At 40.0% G+C, this 18,625-nt stretch overlaps 1 protein-coding gene across 2 annotated transcripts in view; it reads left to right on the forward strand.

Annotated features, from left to right (window-relative positions):
* Positions 1–2,174: 2,174 nt before the first annotated feature.
* The window catches only part of ccser2a (coiled-coil serine-rich protein 2a), a 46,478-nt gene continuing 30,027 nt past the window's right edge, over positions 2,175–18,625 (forward strand). For both annotated transcript variants that reach the window (XM_086172084.1, XM_086172092.1), the window contains exons 1-3: positions 2,175–2,713; positions 15,321–16,811; positions 16,903–17,114. In XM_086172084.1, coding sequence (XP_086028210.1) covers positions 15,362–16,811; positions 16,903–17,114 — 1,662 coding nt within the window. In that variant the 5' untranslated portion in view covers positions 2,175–2,713; positions 15,321–15,361. The remainder of the gene's footprint in view (positions 2,714–15,320; positions 16,812–16,902; positions 17,115–18,625) is intronic.

The following is an 18,625-nucleotide window of genomic DNA, read 5'->3' on the forward strand; positions in this document are numbered from 1 at the left end:
GTTGGCTAGAAAAAAGAAAAAAAAAATCAGAAGCTGACTTAATAACTGACAGTAATGAGAGATAAAAACATAAAAAAAAAAACATTTATATTTGCACTAATTTCCATCAGCATCATTAAAGTTTGCATCACAAGGCAATCGGCTCAACCCGATGCATTCAAAGATTTTTATTTTTTTTCTGAATGCTTCTTTCTTTCCACTGCGGCGTCATTTTCTAATTATTACTCTTTTCCAAGTTGTTCCAACAATGCAGAGGGGAACAATGCAGCCCACTGAGTCAGTTTCCACCGCAACGGAATCGGAGGTTCGGTTACAAGGGGAGACATTCAGCTTTCAATCGAAGAAATTATTAAGTCTTAAATGTAAGTTTCACCGAAAGACAATCTTACCGGGGCCTCTGTCACTCCTTTCTTCTTACTGTGATTCTTCTCTTTGGTTCCAGTTGCCTTTTTTCTGTCTTAGAGGCAACTTGTACAGCTGACTCCTCTCTTTCTTGCAGTTCTCAAAAAGTTTATTTCAATTTCAATTGAATTGTCTTGTCTTACACCTTGCTTGTGTGATCTCTTTTATCCCCATTTCACCGCCTGCATTAGTTTTCTGATGCATAACGGGTACGAAACGTCGTTCAGGTGAAAGACGTTGAAAGGTGGCTTAGAGGAAAAAGTGCAGATGAGCTGAACTTTCTGAGTGAAAGAATAAAATAGGGATTTTTGTGTTTTTTGGGGGGTGGATGGGTGGAGTTTGGTGGTTCTCATTGATGTCAGCTCTCGTCCGCTGAGATTTAATAGCCAGAGCCAGAACACATGGTCAAACTTTATCATGCAGTTATAATCTGTCTGGCATTCCAATGCTGAAGCTTTGTGGTTCAGATTCAAGCTATCCTTGACAGAATGGTCAAGTTTAATTTTCCATCTGGAGGACTGACACGTGCATATCTTAACCCTGCTTTTTGAGCAAGTTGGTTTCAATTAAATAACAGGTAGTGCGCATCGGAGAAGACTGTATATGGTTCTGAAGATTGTTTGGGAGACACCTGGTTTTACTGGGTTGGGGATTGTTAAACCACATGGGGATTGAGTGACCTTTTTTCCCACAGATTTATAAGGCATGCTGGTGAGAACAGTCATATATACTCAAACTGTTTAATGGAAACAGTAAGCTTGTATAACAGGTTCAATAACTGTTGATTGTAGCAGATTGTATCTATCTATCTATCTATCTATCTATCTATCTATCTATCTATCTATCTATCTATCTATCTATCTATCTATCTATCTATCTGTCTGTCTGTCTGTCTGTCTGTCTGTCTGTCTGTCTGTCTGTCTGTCTGTCTGTCTGTCTGTCTGTCTGTCAGTGTATCCCAACGTAATCAGAAATACTGACGCTCGATACAAACATTGGGTAAATGCCGCTCTCCAGTGGTTATAATGGCGAATAGCACCTGGCATGATAAAAGACTGATGGGTGTAAAAACTCAACACGTCTGGATTGTTTTCTCCATGCCAAATTTAAATATTTAATTCAGTGGCAAAATTCAACAAATATCGAGTGGCATACAATGTGTTTTCCGGTGATTTTTGGGAGAAAATAGCAACATTTCTAAATTTCCGAGCGTCATTAGGGAAATAAATGTCACTGTTTTGCTGTTATTCAAACGCAGGTCCCTTATCACTGCTAAAACGAGTCTCTGCATGTTATTATAACGTATTACTTTTTTTTAATTAACAGAGTTAAAGGGATCTTTTCTGGCACATGGTTGAAAATTCGCCAAAAGCCCTTTAGGGCAGCGTAACCGATTTATATTTGTATCAGAAGAGCCCATAATGATACTTTACATCACATTTTTTCTTTTTTTAGTCTTTTATTGAAAATTGTACTAAAACCACCACCACAGCTGCTACTACTACTAATAGTACCAAACATAATTCTCCTCAGAGGTTAAAAACAAACAACTGCATGACGTCACACGATTGGCTGGCAGGGAAGATCTGGAGATCGGGAGCAACAAAACCATGATCGAGTGAATAAAAAAAAAATCTGATACTAAAAATGTGATGTGAAAAATAAAATAAAATGATAATAATAGAAAATTTATTTAAGATGCAACTGATATGTGGGGCCAGGTGACACGGAGAGGCTCCGCCCACCGGGAAGAGACGCGGAGGATGTCGGAATGATGAGCTGACTCTAGCGAGAGGTTGGACTACGCCGCCGTCGTTCGAATTCGCTCGCTTTACTGATTTAAAGCAGCTTGTGGGGACAATTTCCATCGTTTTTTTGTTTACTTTAACCGGCTTTCTTTATGTTCCCTTGACGCTTTACGGACCTTCTTTGTTTGTTTTTTAGCCGTTAAGTGGTGCCGTCGAAGCCGTCGGTTATATCTGGCGGCTCCGCGGCAGCTGTGTGGACCCTCTCTAATCAGTACTATCATTATGAGCCGTCAGCTGCAAAGATTCAGAAGGAAGTTAGGTAATTTCCACTGAGTTTTTGTGTCTATTTTTTCCCTGTTAAACCCTGCCCGTCTGCCTGGCGTACTTCCTCGAACGCTTTCGGATGAAATAGACGACTTTTGAGTCATACCGTGAACTAAGTTGATAACGGCCGGCCATGGGGCTAACTAACCTAACCGACCCATCGTCGGTTCACCGTCCGGATGCTAACGGGAAGTGAAAGCCCTCGACTTTAACCGTCACTTCGCCCGCAAGTCATTCAGGTAAGCGAGACCTCGGGTTGTGTTTTTATTTTCTTTCTCCTCTAGTGATAACTCATCGCACGGTGAACGCATGCAGTCTCCATGGAGTAGGAGAAGCCATGTTACCCTAACGTCACAACATCACTCCAATGTAGTCATAACATGCCCTGGAGAGAAGCGGTGTACCGTGACAAAAGGATGACCTGGCCTTTATGTAATAAATGCATCCACGCTTTCCTCTTATATAACAAAATAACAACATAAAAGGCTGTAGTGGTAGTAGTTTTGAAACAAAATCCATCATACCGCTCGACATATTGTAGGTCTCATCTTCCTCACACAGTAAACGTGTAATGGGGTCTTACATCTTGTTTTTAGATGCACTGCTGAGGCGTGTGTGTTCCTTAAAGCACGTCAGGACCTAAAGTGTGTGAGATGACTCGAAGGCCTTCCCCATCTACTCATGTCATAAAGTTAGAGGGAGACGATGGCAGTTCAAATATAACCAGGGTTTCTATACGGCACATGACCGAAGCTACTGCCTGTCAAATCACTTACACTGTGTGCATGTGTGTTTGTGTGCACGTGCCTTTTCTGGCTGTGATATATTAGGGCTCAGACAGTGCAAAGCGCCATGGCATGAACATGCCAGTATACTTTCGGATAAGGTGTGACTGACTGGGTTGATACTGAGTTTGTGACAGGCGGACAAACATCCACGTGTGTGTTCCACAGCCACCTGTCGGCCCATGTTTTTGAGCGCCACCTTGGCTGAGGGTGTTTTTATATTCGGAATCGCCCCAACGACAGCTGAATACCTTCAAAGTGTGTCTCGACTGCGCGGGACCCCCCAACTTGCAGTCTATTACATGAGGAGTCATCTTCCAGACTAACACTGTCTGCCGGCCGGCCCTACTCTGTCAGACTAAAGGCATCTGTGCTCTTTGGAATCTCGCTGTGCATTCAAATACTTATTACCCTGTTATGGTTCGTCTGTTCTTTTAAATAGTAATCTTTGCAACAGACCCGTGTCCTAGAAGGTGAACCTTGAGGTTGTTAGAGAAGATATTAAACTGTGTTCATATAGGAATAAGTCACCTCGTACAGCAAACAGCAGTATTGAATCATGTGTATGACAGTGACAGAAATGATAAACCGAGTCAAACAAGAGTGTTATATAGCTCATATGACCCTAAAACCTGAACTGTCTGCTTTTAAGTTTTCCACTGCATAGCTTGTCGCTGCTTGCTTTCTTCTTGTTACTCCCAGAGTATGCTAAAAATGCTGGAAAGTAGTATTGGCAGTTACAGTACTTGATGTATTAATTGACAGTGGTTCAGCTCTTTGCCTTGAAACATTGCTACTTCTCATTCTAGGACCAACACGTGGGAGGTAATCAATCCGTCTTGCTACTCCGACATAGCTTGCAACTACAGGAAGTTCTACATTGAGCACGGACGTGATGAAATGATTTATAGATCAGGGATAGTGGTCTCTACCATAGTAAGACTAATAGGACTGGATGTTTGATTGTTGAAATAAATGGTAAAAGAACCTTTGTTTTTTTGTTTTTTGTTATTGATTGTGAGGGGAAATTACTCAACAAAGATTGAGTTTGGTTGCACAAACATTTGGTTGCATCGTCTACCTGTAAATGTATTTGTTTCTCTTCCTCAGACTAGAAACATACAGTTTAGGCTGTTTGCCCCTAGGTGTGAATGTTAGTGTAAATGTTTGACCAGCAGCCCGATTCGGCCCTGTTAGGGATATGTGGTCAATTTAATGGACAAATGTTTGTACTTAATTAGAATGAAACAGTGTGGAATGAGAGGAAAAAAAGAGCATTGACCATTGTAAATCTGTAACTGAAGGAGTAATTAAATAAACAACAAAATAGACATCTTGTTAATGACCATCGTTTCTGTATAAAGTTAGATCCTAAATTTGAATGTGGTCATTTTTCTTTAACAAACTGAAAGGTCAAAAGGTCAGTCAGTACAATGAATGTTGGCATGTGCGTGATGCAGTGTAGTAATCAGTCTGGTGGCTCGCATTGACTTTCCCCCGATCCTCCTTGTCCTCTCAGCTCCCCGCATGTGGCCTATCATTAGAGCTATACTTAGTCACGCTTATCAGTTCTTTCATTCCCCCAACAGTAAGACCGCAGTTGTTAAAGGGGTTGGAATGGCTTCAGCTCATATTAGACGAGTGAGATCGAAATCCCGATGAACTGCCGCAAGCTCAGATATTTACAGTTTAATTTTAAGTGTCCTTAAAGATAAACAAATAAAATAAAAATGGCAAAAATGTTCAAATTTCTCCTCTTTGAGTTCCTATGATCTGCATTGGGTCTGAGTTGGATGATTTTAATTTCCTTCGCATCCAAATAAGTAGGTATGTACATGTGAACGTTGTTTAAGTGTACTTACCATAGGAAACCATTTTTTATTTTTATGCATAGGGCCTTTTAAAGACTGACCAAAAGTGCTGACAAAGATACATACCTTTTTTTCGCAATTATCCCACCTTGTAACATAAGGTGCTGATCCATTTTCCATTCAATATGTTCATGTTCAAGAATATAATCTTACTTTTATTTGTGCTGCAGTTTATTTGGACTGATATATGTGCACATTTAAGGTCAAAGGGGTCTTAGATTTTTGGAAGAATGACTGTTCTGTTCCTTTGCCATGTGTGTCCACACGGGTGATTGTACAACCAGTGTGGACGCAGTACAAGATGTATTGTTACTGTTAATTTCTCAGAATAATATGAGTACTTCATGAAATGTGAGGCACAGTTCCATTAAAAATAGACCTGGTCTTTGGTGTCTTTACAGTCATACAGTGAGCTAACATGACTCATTCCTGTCGAAATCTTTCCATTGTGGCAGCTGGACACGAATTTCCTCACCTGAAGACGTTTCACCCCTCATCCGAGAGGCATCTTCAGTTCTAATGACCTGTGGGGAGTTTCAAAATATGCTATGCTATATATACTATATACTAGTTGCCATGACAAGAAGATTTCGACAAGAATGCACCATGACTTTGATGGTGAATCAAAGCTGGTCATTTTGCAAATAATGCTCCTGGGTATATATTAATTTAAAGTGCTACTGGTTTTCTATAAGAAACGAAAAGGTGCTTTCTAAATGTTTGTGCTGTGCTTTGCACAAGCTGCGATACCTTGTTCTATACAGCTCACGAAAACAATTTGTATAACTTAATACCCAACACAACCACACAGAAACATTACTAATCTAACCTTTTTCTAAGAAGGTACATATGTGTAGTGTTTTGTTGTTATTAGTCAGCAGGATTATCTAAAATGTTTAAATGGACTGTTTAAGGCAAATGGGTTGTCATTTCACAACACATTCAGTTGTTCACATACATACATACACAAGCTGTTATTCGAGGTGACAGTTTGCTCACACCTTCACACACATTGAGTCGTACACTGATTTTGAAGGCATCTGAAGGTCAGAGTTACACTGTCTTGCTCCAAAACATGGGCCCCATAGTAGCAGGGGTTCAAGGAACGTTTCAATACAATGCCTGCAGCACTCCGCTCTAAACCTCTAAGTCTGATTCACTAATCCGTAAAGCTTTTTGAGTCATGCGATATTCTATTGCTTTTGTGTCTCGGGGATCAGAAAATGTACAACTAATTTGTTGGAAAACTGTGTGTATTGTTCTCGGATTAACGTGCAATGTAGCATCTCTGTATTAAGAAAACTCTATCTCAAACTCCCTATGAAGTGTCTGTGGATGCTTGAAATACACTTAAATTGGGTAATTTCAGTAATTCTGAAAGGAATGTGCAATTACTGTAGCTGTCAGGTGTGTTTGGGATTCAGGTATGGTTTGAAATTAATTAAGATAAGATTAACTTCATTGATCTCCATAGGGGAAATTCCTTTGTCACAGCAGCATAGCAGTTATGTCAAAAATAGGAAATAAATATGAATAGAAATAGAAATAGAAAGGCAGAAGATAGAAAGACAAAAAAAATCCACAAATAGATAGACAGCAGATAAATAGACAGCAGACAACAACGACAACAACATCAGGGGTGACAATGGGCCACATCAAGTAACAGTGAGGGTGAGAAATTAACAACTATAACTAAACAACAATATAAATAGAGTGACCAAAAAAAAATAGCAATGCATAAAATAAGTAAATGAAAATAGGCAGGATGTGTGCGGGCTGGGACAAACTAGGATGAGAGAGACAGCAGAGTTAGGACATGACGTGAATGGGTGAGGTAGTGAATGGGGAAGGGTAGTGAGATTGTGGAATTATGGAAGCAGCACAGGTATGCTCACGCTGGTCAGAGTTGTGTGCCGTCCAGACTGCTGTTGTACAGTCTAATGGCCGTGGGCACAAAGGAGCGTCTGAAGCGTTAAGTTCTGCACCGGGCTGGGATTAAATGTTGGCTGAAGGAGCTGCACATCAACCACAGCTTGTCATGCAGGGGGTGGGAAGGATTAGCCAGGATAGCTCCCAGTTTGTCCTTCACCCTCCCCACTGCTACCAGTTGAACACAGTCCAGGTTTGGTCCCACCACCGAGCGGGCTTTCCTCACTATTGAGCCTATTGACCTCACAAGTCCTGGTTGAATGATTTGTATCCAAATATTTTCAGAATTCAACAACTTGAATACATCATGTTGTTCTGCCCATTCGTTTCACAGTATATTTAATCACACTCACCACCGATGAAAATCCAGTCAGTTTAACCCAAACGGCTTTAATTTTATTGTCTCTTGTGGATTCTATCCACTCTTGTTCCATCAGTTGACCTAATAGCTCCAAACCCTGTGAAAATTGGACACAAAGGCCAAGAATTTGACGGATATTACCCACCAACTGTGACCTGATTCGATGTGGGAAGCCTTGTTCTCCCTGGCCTCATGAGAAACTGTATCTTTTCTATTGTACAATAATGTGCTTCCCGAGAAGCCAGAAGGGACTGAAAATCAGCAGCATTTAAGACAACCCGATGGGATGGCTGTAAACTGAAAGGTACAGGATAGCAGATCAGTTATGAAGGGTGTTTTCATGATAGCAACTTTACCGTTTCGACTACGCTTCTTATTCTGGAGCTCAACTTACCCAGTGTATTTGCCTTGCTCACCTCTCTTTGTCTGAATAGAGCTTGTAGAATAGGCGCATGAAAGATTGTGTCACAATTGCCAGGTGAACTGTAAATAATGTGAGCTATTGCTCAAATCAAACAGCATGAGCAGTGGTGTTGTTATTCTGGTATCAGCAGGCTGGAGCTATCATGAGGCTGTATGACCCCTATATGCACTGAATCTTTCTATTTGTATATTAGTGGGGCAAGAATAATATCAGGTTTAGGATTAAGCTACTTCGGCTAGCAATTTGAATTCAGTGTAATGTCCTCTGAAGTGATAGAAAACTTCTGTCTGTCATCGTGTTTCATGTGATGAAACGTGTAAGCGGTGATGTCCCATCAGGGCATTTATTATCAGAAATAAATAAATGATGGAGGGTTAACACAGCCAGCAGATCTCTAGTTCAATCTTCACGCGTGCTGTTTCTCATTTCTCCCGAGTCTTCATTAGTGGTGTGTTTGATTTCAAAAATGTCAGATTGATCAGATTGGAAAATAAATGTGCCAGTTATTGATTGTTGGTACTTAAATAAAATTTGTAATGTCAGAAGTGAAAATGCAAAGGGAAACTACTGTCAGTCAAGTACACAGTTAGCAAGTGATATTGCCCTCTCCAATGTTCATGGTCAGTCAGACTATGACTATTGAGTGAACTATGGCTGAAAATATCTGTTTGGTTCAGTTTATGGTGGTCTACAGTTTAGAAACATACGTTGAAAGAACTCAGCCAAGTGATCATTGATGTGTTAGTGTACATGGAAGCTTTATGAAAGTTTCTGTGGCCCGATGACGCATTAATGTGACTGGCGGCCACTTTCACTTTCTCTTTCTTGTATATAATAAATAAGGCACCACCACAGAAAATGCCTTTAAGTAGTCCAGCAAAGTGGTCATAAAGAAAAGTGTTTTATCTTTCACATGTCAATGCAGTTACCATTGTTGCCCTACCCCCACTATCTGTGTTAGCTGTTCAGTTTAGGGAGAGGTGAAAAGAAAAATTATCATAAAATGATCACATTTGTAATCAGAAACCCTTCTTTTATGTGATATTTCATGATTCATTCACTTACTCAAACCAGGTGATGTGAGAAAATTGATGGGGGGCCAGAATCCAAAAGGCCTTTTTGTAGATATCCTTCAATTCTGTTAGAGATGCAGGTGAAATTAGACCCTATGCTGGGGTCTATTAAAGCAGACACTTCACTTGAAGGAAGAAAATGGTTAGTCTGGCACACTGTCAACCATGACACGAGAAGGGGAAATTAAATTTACACTGAATCTTTACAAGGGACCACAGCCAATTTGTCTTTTCAAGTACAAGGCAGGGCCTGATTTCCTGTATTATCCCCCCTAAACTCATGACGTAATAGAGCCCAGAGCTCACTGAAAACTGCTACCGATGCTTGTAATTACATTGCTTATCTGAATGATTGTGTTATTTGGTTTAGACTTTTCTACCATGTCTAGTAGTACATGGTACTGTTAGTGTGTGTTCCTTGATTATATATTTTTTCCTAATTACAGTTAGTTTGTAGGTTTTGACCGGTTCTTTGTACCAGCAAAAACAATGAGGAAGCAGTTATGATGAGAAGATAATTTAGAAAATGAATCATTTAGATCTCTCCTCTCCTGTCCTGTTCTCTCCTCTCCTCTCCCACTCCTGTGTGTCTCCAAAAAGATGCCCCATCAAATATTAAATCCTCCCAAGTATCACACAAACACACAGTCAGGAGAAAAACTGAGTCATGCCGTAACTTCAGCAGGTATATCTATTCTATGCTGAATAGTTATATTCATTTCTTGGATTCTTCAACAAATGAGTCATAATAATTCCTTGCCTCACCTACTTGCCTGTAAACCATTAAACCACATCCTCACCTTTAAGGGGATCTTGTTTTTGTCCTCCCAAGAGGGGCTGACACCCACAACGTGTGTGTGTGTAAAAGATTTATATTTCTACAAAATGAGGAATCACACACACACACACACACACACACACACACACACACACACACACACACACACACACACCAGAGATCCAGGCAGCAGACCGATCAAGCTGAGTGTGTTTTACCTTCCATGATGGCTCTTACAATGATCGAGGAAGCAGCCCACAGAATGTCTTGGCAAGGTTTGCCTCTCAGTAATGATTGACTCTTATGGCAGTGGTGGAACAAGGGATTACTACTTCTCTAAGGTAATCGTTTTTAACTTTTAGTCATGCTATTATGCTTTTTTTGGAGAGATCAATGTATGATTAACATTTATTCAATATTGTGCTGTGATTTGCCATCTGTTGTTCTGCTCTTGCTGTAGTGCTTTGCCCCACCTTAACTTTGTCCTGCTGTGTGATTCATCTTTTGATTCCTGTCATTTGATCTACCAGTTAGCAAACCCCTTATGCTGTCTCATTGGATTAGCATCTTTTAGCACCAGTGCAGCTCAACCTGGTATTGCTTTCGCTCAATACACATTATCTAGCGTCAGTGTTGCTTTCATCCCTGTCTCATTCTATTAGCCTGCTCTAATGGCACTCTGTTAATCTCTTCTGGGACAGGGGCTACAGCCCACTGCTGCCCTGTCCAGATAACTGGCCTAGTTATCACTCTACTGAGACCTGGACTTCTGTCAATAAATGTAAATGAAGCCGCAAGCTTAGTTATAGTTAGTTAAAGGGAAGGTTATTATTTGGACTGCATCTGATTGTTGCATCAGCTTTTAAGTATTTCAGTTGTTTTTACATTTTACATACATCGTGTTACGGGAAAGAAACCTGCTCCATGTGCTTTATTTTAACTTCATTGCCTTCATTGTTTTCCAAAAACAGATCAGATCACATGAATGTGTCGAGTTTGGCGGTGTTTTAGACCAGAGATGCCAGGATGACACACTGAGCTCAGGCAGGTGATCCATGTGATTGTTTCTGCTCTGTGAAAGAGATGTATGCTGAGATCCGTTAGAAATACACTGGAATGTGGAGGAGTTACAAGACAGATTTCTTATTTTCAACAGGTCACTCCCTATGTTATGCCATCACTTTCTAGGCCTTTTGTAAATTGTCTTATCTGGTTCACTTGTTACATCTTGAAGATAACTAAGATAAATATGGTTATACATTACGAAACATATAATTGAAATCATCTACAGTACCTGTCACTCACTCTCTGATTGATTAAATAAATTTCACATAGTCAACTTTTATTTTTGCCACAAAACTGTCTCATGTGTATCTGATCAAATTGTTTTATTTTCTTCATTGATTGTATCCTCCCCTAGGGAAGTCATGTTTTCTTCTGGTCCTTTGAATTTATTTGTTAGTCAGTCTGTAGATCTATGCAAAAAGGTCTTACTTGATCTAAATGAAGGATGGTTGAGGGTGGGGCACTTGTCCAGAAAATACCTATCTGAATTTTGAGGTAGATCTGGATAGAGAGGCATATGGAGATGTTATTTACCATAATCTTTTTAACTGTTGATGTAAGGCATTTGACACTTTCCCAGATTATCAAGGAAATATTGCATTAATCATTTATTACTTATATTTGTTATTTTAATCTTACACAATTCTTACAAAGGTCCTTCTCCCAATATGACAACTGGTAAGAATTCCTTAGTTTCCGAAATTAAAACCTAGGTATTGTCTGAATGAATTTTGGATTGGAAAATGCAGCTTAAGGAAACAATTTTATGGAATCTATTACAGGCATGATATATGAGGTCGAGCAAACCAGAAAATGTTCAAGTTTAATGCTGGTCATCAATTTGTCATCAATTCACCCACAGAATTAACCGTAATTTGCAGTGGCTACTCTGTCTGTGAATCATATTAAAATGTGAACGAGTCATCTGCTAAAAATGAGAACCTACGACCTTGAAGCCAACAGCTCATAGGAAATATTATCGACAAAGGACAGATTATACCTATAATCGTAATTGTATTTATGGATACTGTAATCTGCTAAATAAATAAGAGACAGTGTAGAAAAAATACAGGCATTTATAGGAGCCCACAAAATGCCTATCCTACCAGGGTGCAGTATGTACCTCTTCTGGGGTTTAAAAAGACTTAGTCACATCAAGTCGTTCTCCCATCAGTCCTTCAAAATTCAATGAAGGAAGGGCAAGTGAGAAAAGATGAATGGAGTCTGACACTGTAGTCTGTTTAGAGTTGGCGATAAGGCTTTGTGATGATAGGACGTTTTGAGGATTGGAAGTTGGGGCAGACTGGCTTTGGGGATAAACAGCAGGATAGAGGATTTACGGCATGTAGAAGAGTACCTCCATTCATGTGTAGCCCCACTGACCTAATAGATCAGAGCCCAAGGGGCTGTAAAGTCCTATTGGCATCCATCCATCCTTTTACTCCTGTAGAATGTGTCTCCATAGAAACGGTCAGTTTAAAATGAAAGCACTGGCAGAAGATTAATGACCTTGTAGATCAGATTGTTCAGTTTCCTTGCGTCTCTCTTTGGCTTTCCTCTGAGACAGAAATTAAGAAAGGTTGAATAGGCTACCTGGCAAACACAAGACACTCCTCTCCTGCATTAGGAAGAAAAGAAACAGTGTCACCCCATGGAGAGCTGGTGAGATCCCTAATTGCATGTCCTTGGCCTAGAGTCTCATTTTAATTCTTAGAATGAGTTCAACACTCATCAACATTTTCCATGTGATCACCAGACTCTACATTTTTCCCTTAATTATGATTACAGTATGTCAATTGGAAGAGTTGCAAATGATCTATTAGGTACTATGCAATACATCCTTTGAATACTAAAGACAATGTAAAAACAAGGAATAAAAGTAATTTTTTTTTTTCCTGTTTCCTCATACCCACCAAAGTATGAAATCTTTGATAAACCTTGGTGAACCTCAGTTAGTAGATATCTGTGAAATCTGTCAAGGATTTTCTTTTTCATAGAACATTTTGCACACTTGAACTATTTTGTCAAAGTAAATAAAAGCTTTATCTAGTTTATAGAAAAAGAGGAAAGAACCACTGTAGTAATGGGAGGATGAATGGTGCAGTAAGAAGACCGATAGACAGGCTGAACAGCCTGAAGCTGAAGCAGAAAGACTGGAGAAGTGCGTGCATGCGAGAAAACCAGTGAGAATGTGTGGGAAAACCTGGATCCAAGTGGAGGACAGGAGAAACTGTCAAGCATTAACGAGAACTGCCGCAAAATGACCGATTGTTGAAGAGTAAGGAGAAAGAGAGGGCCACATCTGCCACACCAAAGGCAGACAGGGGGAGGTGGTGTAGGGATATGTACAGAGGGCAAAATTCATTAAACATCAAATACAAACTTACAGCTTTCAGTTTTACTCTTTCACATTCATCCATCGAACTAATTCACCAGTGTTCTTATACAGGCCTCATTTTTGGTTCTGTTTGCCTTGTTTATTTACAATTCAATATTTGGCTTGGGGGCGGGGAGTGTGTGTTTTTTTTCCATGTGAGCGATTAACAGATGGCCTACATGGTTTACTGCCCTACCTTTGAATTTGTGTCAGTTTGTTAGAATCGTCTTGATTGTTGTCTTTGTGCCAGTACTGTGTGTTACAAATGTTCTGTCATCATGACAGAAACTGTAAGAAGTGCTGCTCCGGATGCTTTTTAAGGTGACACACGTTTTTTTTTTTTAATCCCGTCACATTCTGTCTTAATTCAGTCATTCAGAACTCAGAATTTAAAGCTAAAGGCATCTTTGTCAGCTGTGCTTAAATGTAGCTTAGCCTTAGTAACAGGCTTAATGAAGGGGTGTTAGTGATATGTCATCCTGAGGTAAACATTTTCCTTATGACCCAGATTTTCTGGTAAAATTCAGTAACTTTCAGCCAGCCATATTTAATATGACATTCTCTTTATCTTATTTTTTTAAACAATTTTGTTTGTGCCTCACATGTAATATTTTCACATGTTGTAAATATCACTGAGTATGATTTCTTATTCTGTGACTTGCTTTTGTCTGTCAATAATTACATCCATTTACTTATAAAGCCTTAAATATTGCAAGCGAAGACTTTCAAGGTGATTGAAATTCAAACCAAACTAATTCTATTAACAACACCAAACTGGCATCTCTAAATCACTGGAGGGTAAGTGACCTACCCACATTAATAAACTTCTGTTATAACTCTGAGCTATTGACTCTCTGCTATGTAATATGATGTGTTATTCTAGATATGAATGAATCTTGACAGAAGGGAACTCCTTTTCTGATTGTGGCCCTCTGAATACAAAGATGCACAGAGTCCCTGCCCCTCCCTGGGGCAAAGAGGCTTTCGTGGCCTACCCTGCACATGCTGACCTGATTTCATATGGGGGTGAGAGTGTATTTCTGTGTGTATACACAACTATGTTCATGGAGCAGATTATGAAGGCGGCATCGACACTTCTGTGTCAATGGTTAGTGTGTCACTTTAGACCCATGTCTTGGCCAAGGGAATGTGGGGCACGGTAGTACAGAGTAATTTCCAGAAAGGAGACCAACATCGTGCCACAAACAACCCTCCCCCATCCCTTCAAAAGTTCAGTGGATTATTGGTCCAGCGACTGCCTTTGTGTCCCCATGCCAGCTTGTCAATTATTCCATTGATAAGCTTGCTCTTCTGTGGTGGAGTAATAAAGCGGGCAGGTCTTAAAAGATAATCTGTATTTATGCATATAAATATTTATAAAAGGCATTATTTTTCATTGCTGTTGAGTGAGAAATCCAAATGGTTGTTTCCAGGTTTCTTGTATTTACTGCTTCATGCATTTTTTTTTTTTGCACACCACACATCTGGTACTCAAAATGTTTTTGAGGCATAATCTTCCTGCATTAGTGAGATGGATGCAAAATGTAGGAACACACCTGTCACATAGCTTACTGGAAATGCATTATTTAACAGTGAGTAAAAAAAAATAGTTCTGTCTTCTCCTTTGATAGGCCTCAAATGCAGTGCCTCTTGCATTCACTATTCACAACATTTTTAGATAATTAAAGAAAGAGGTGGTTAAACCAAATAATAAACATGACTCAATTGTAGGCTGTTGTATTTACTTTTCTCAATTATCTTTATATTTCTTGTTTAACATCTATTATTGCACAATATTCAGTCATCTAGTATGACTTGATGAAGGCGTTTGCATTGAAAGTTCAAGTGCAAACATATGCAACCATCAGCACTGAGAGTGAAGTAACAGATAGCATGAAGTAGAGTTGTAAGCTTGAAATGTGAGAAACTAGCTAAAATGTCACTGTGAAGCCCCCTTAGAGTTGATACACTATTTATCTTTTGTTACATCATTATGAGTGACATATCTGACTTTTTTCATTATCAGCTGATCACTGATATTCTAATAGGAATTGTGCATGCTGCAAGAGGGAATTTTAAGTATGGAGCCAGCTTGAAAGTGTTTAATAGTACCAGTTGGAACTGGGGTTTGCATTTGAATCCAAAGTAATCTTTCTAAAACTGCCTCTCTGTTTTTGTTCCAGTTGTGTGAATCAACACACCCCTATGCCTCCATAGGCATCTAATGGAAGATAAAGTTCCCATCAGGCCTGAAATGGTATCTAGACTGCCTAAATTTGGTGGGCGCTCCACAAGTGGTGGTACTGGCCCATTGTCCAATGGTTCCACACAGCCAAACAGTCCATCCCAAGATGGTAAGACAGCACCTTCAGGAATTCACCCAAATGGTCTGATTAGAGGCTCTTCTTTTTCCCTGAAATGGAAGCGAGATGATGGGACAACTGCGTCTGTGTCCACCAACCCTTGTGATGGAGTCGAAGCTAAAGCTCCAAGACCTGTATCTTCTATGACAAAGGAGGCCAAGGCTACCTCTCCAGGGACACCCATAATGCGAAGGTCAGGTTCTTTAATGGTTGCTGTCTCCAGTCCCAAGGCTATTCCCAAGCAATCCTCTAAGATGAGTCCCAAAATAGGAACAAAACTAGGCCAGAGCCCACTCAATGGAACCCCTAAAACTACCCAGAGTGGTTCCGCCATTTCTGCTCAAACAGGGTCAGAGTCCCGCCTTGTGCGCCCAAAGTTAGGCTGCAGCTCACCAAGAAGCATCTCACAAGACGGCCTGTCCCAGTCCAGTGAAAGCTTGAAAACCTTGGTACTGGACAACATGGTGCGTTCTAACAGCTTCACTCACTTTAAACAGATTCCCTCACCATCGAGCCAGCCCATAACAAGATCCTTTTCCTTTAATCGGGCTGTGGAACTGGCAAAACCTCTGGCCAACACTCAGCTTCGGCCTCCTCGAAGTAGTTTCCTCAAACCACCCCAGCTAAGCAATGGCAGAGTGGGTTTAGGGCTAGGGGGTCTGAATGGGAACCAGTGTGGTGCAGGAAGTGGAGGAATTGTGAATCTTCAGTACAGTAGAACCCCTCCAGCCAGCTCCTCTCTACCAACTCCTTCAATGCTTCCTCCACCCAATACTCCCAATTCTCTTAAAAAGCCATTGCTTCCCAGTTGTATGTTGACCAAGTCAGTAGGAAATAATGGTGGGCCTTTGGGCTACAGGCTGACCAGGCCTGGGCAGCCCAAGCAGCAAATATCTGTTTTCCCAGGTCGTGTAAGAGAAGATGTCAAACAGTCAGTTGCTCCTGAACGTAGAGGCCAAACAGGGATAGCACTAGACTCTGAGCCAGTAGAAGAAGCCGAAAAAATAGAACTGCAGATTGACAGTGATGGAAGCTCTGGTAATGGAGGAATAAAAGGAGAAGGAAATTCTGCACTTATACACGGCACTGGCCAATGTGGCGGCCAGACTCTGGAGGACATGTCCTTATCTTCTGCATCATCTTTAGAGAAAGGCGACACCAGTGAAGAGTGTTTAGATGATTTTGACAGTGTTGGAGATGTTTTTAGTGACGGGGACCTGCAAGACAACGCGAAAAACGACAGCACTACTCAAACCCGCCTGCATAGCTTTCTCAGTGACACCATTGACTGGGCCACCGTGGATCTTGCAGGTAAATTAAATCCGTTGGATTAATGGAACCACAGCATTTGGCTTGTTTGGCTCAGTTTGTCTCACCTGTATATGATGTCTGTTGTCTTCAGAACATAATGAAGAAAGCCCTATGCAGGATTCCCAGGGACCACTGGCATTGTCTCCTGAGAGGGCAGACGTCTGCCAGGCTCCGTCTCTGGAGCTTTCACCCTCCAACAGCTCCGGGGGAACATACATGTGGGATGAAGAGGGTCTTGAGCCTATAGGAGGGCCTGTGGCACACCTGTGTGAGAGCTTCGATGACTCAGACCTCAACAGCATGGTAAGTTCCCGTTTGCATTTGTATGGAGTTGTACATGATTGTTGAGTAACTGTTTACAAATCTTCCAACGGCATTTGAGTTGATTGAAATCATCTCAGAGGTAATTAATACGTATCTAGAATCGGTTTTCATCACCAATGTGGAAAAAGTACTGATCATTTTTCATTCACACTAAGCAAAATTCAATCAAAATATTTACCCGTCCAGTTCAAGGTTTGTTAGACAGATTTTCTAAAAGTCCTAAAGTCAACATGGAACAGAATCGACTCCGACGTTTTGAAGTACAAATGAAGAAGAACTTTTATTAGATCAGAAGAACTTTTTATTACATCATTCGATCAGAATTCCCAAAGCCTGATATAGTGAAAGAGGACATATGAGATCTAGTGAAAGAGGACATGAAGTCAGCAGGGTGTGAAAGAAGAGCATGCAGAGGATAGGCTGGATATAGGCAGATGACTCGCAGTTTGAATTCTTTTAGTAGTCTGTGAAGATTCTCTGTCATCTATTTTGTAGTTTATCTTTGTTAAATACTGCTGTGGCAACAAAATTAGTTTTTATTGATAAAAATGGCTTACCTCTCTCCTGAGAGGCTTCTTCAGTTCTAACCCTGAAGTCATTCTGAAAGATTAAGTCTCTCAGACCATTCAAGTGTAAACAAAAAGAAATAACGATAGAATAATCAAATGACTAATTCATCTCCCATAGTAACTTAGTCTAGTAGTTCATGGTAAATCAACAAAATGTATCAAATGTAGGCTACCTATCTAAATATAAAGTACTCTCTCTTTACTCACATTGAATGAATATAAAATAATTGCCCTACACAAACTATAGTCTAAAGTCTCCTCAAAGATTGATTTTGATTTCACATCAGATGGTGTTAGCATGCCTCTTTTTCATTTAAATTGATGAATTCAGCACAATAAAAGCTAAATCTTAAAATCTTTGGTTTGTGACTTATTAGATAGAAAGTCTAATTTATGTATCTGCTTAGTTATATTAAATAGGAACACTTACTGCATGGATGCAATTCAAATTAAAACATTTGGCTATTTGGAATGATATCCAGTGCAGTTATCTTACATAAGAGTTGAGATATTAATTTAGATAAAGTTATTAGCAATCTTTGTTGGCTTAATCTCAAATACCACCTTAAGTCCGTTTAGTTCCACTTGAAAATAATTGCCCCTTTCTACCCTCGCCTGGGAAGAATGCTAACACCCGGCCACCAACTATGTTTTAATAGCATTCAAGCCTTCTCTCTAAAGCACCTGATCTCAAGAATGCATAAAGAGCTTAGAGTCTGTCTAATTAGAAACTGTATCCTAAGCTTTTTTTTTTTTAATTTTTTTTTTAATTACTTTTTCCATGTGATGTGGATCAAAAAAAAAAACGGTCACTCAAAATGCAGTGGTTTACTCTTGACAGTAGAAATGCAATAAATATCTGGTTAAATGATGGGTCAATTTTTGCCAGCTTTATAGTAATCACGTTATCTTTTCAGTTAT

Source organism: Fistularia commersonii, chromosome 2 (genome assembly GCF_037954325.1).
Source record: "Fistularia commersonii isolate RoL2024-O1a breed Wild chromosome 2, RoL_Fcom_v1.0, whole genome shotgun sequence".
NCBI lineage: Eukaryota > Metazoa > Chordata > Actinopteri > Syngnathiformes > Fistulariidae > Fistularia > Fistularia commersonii.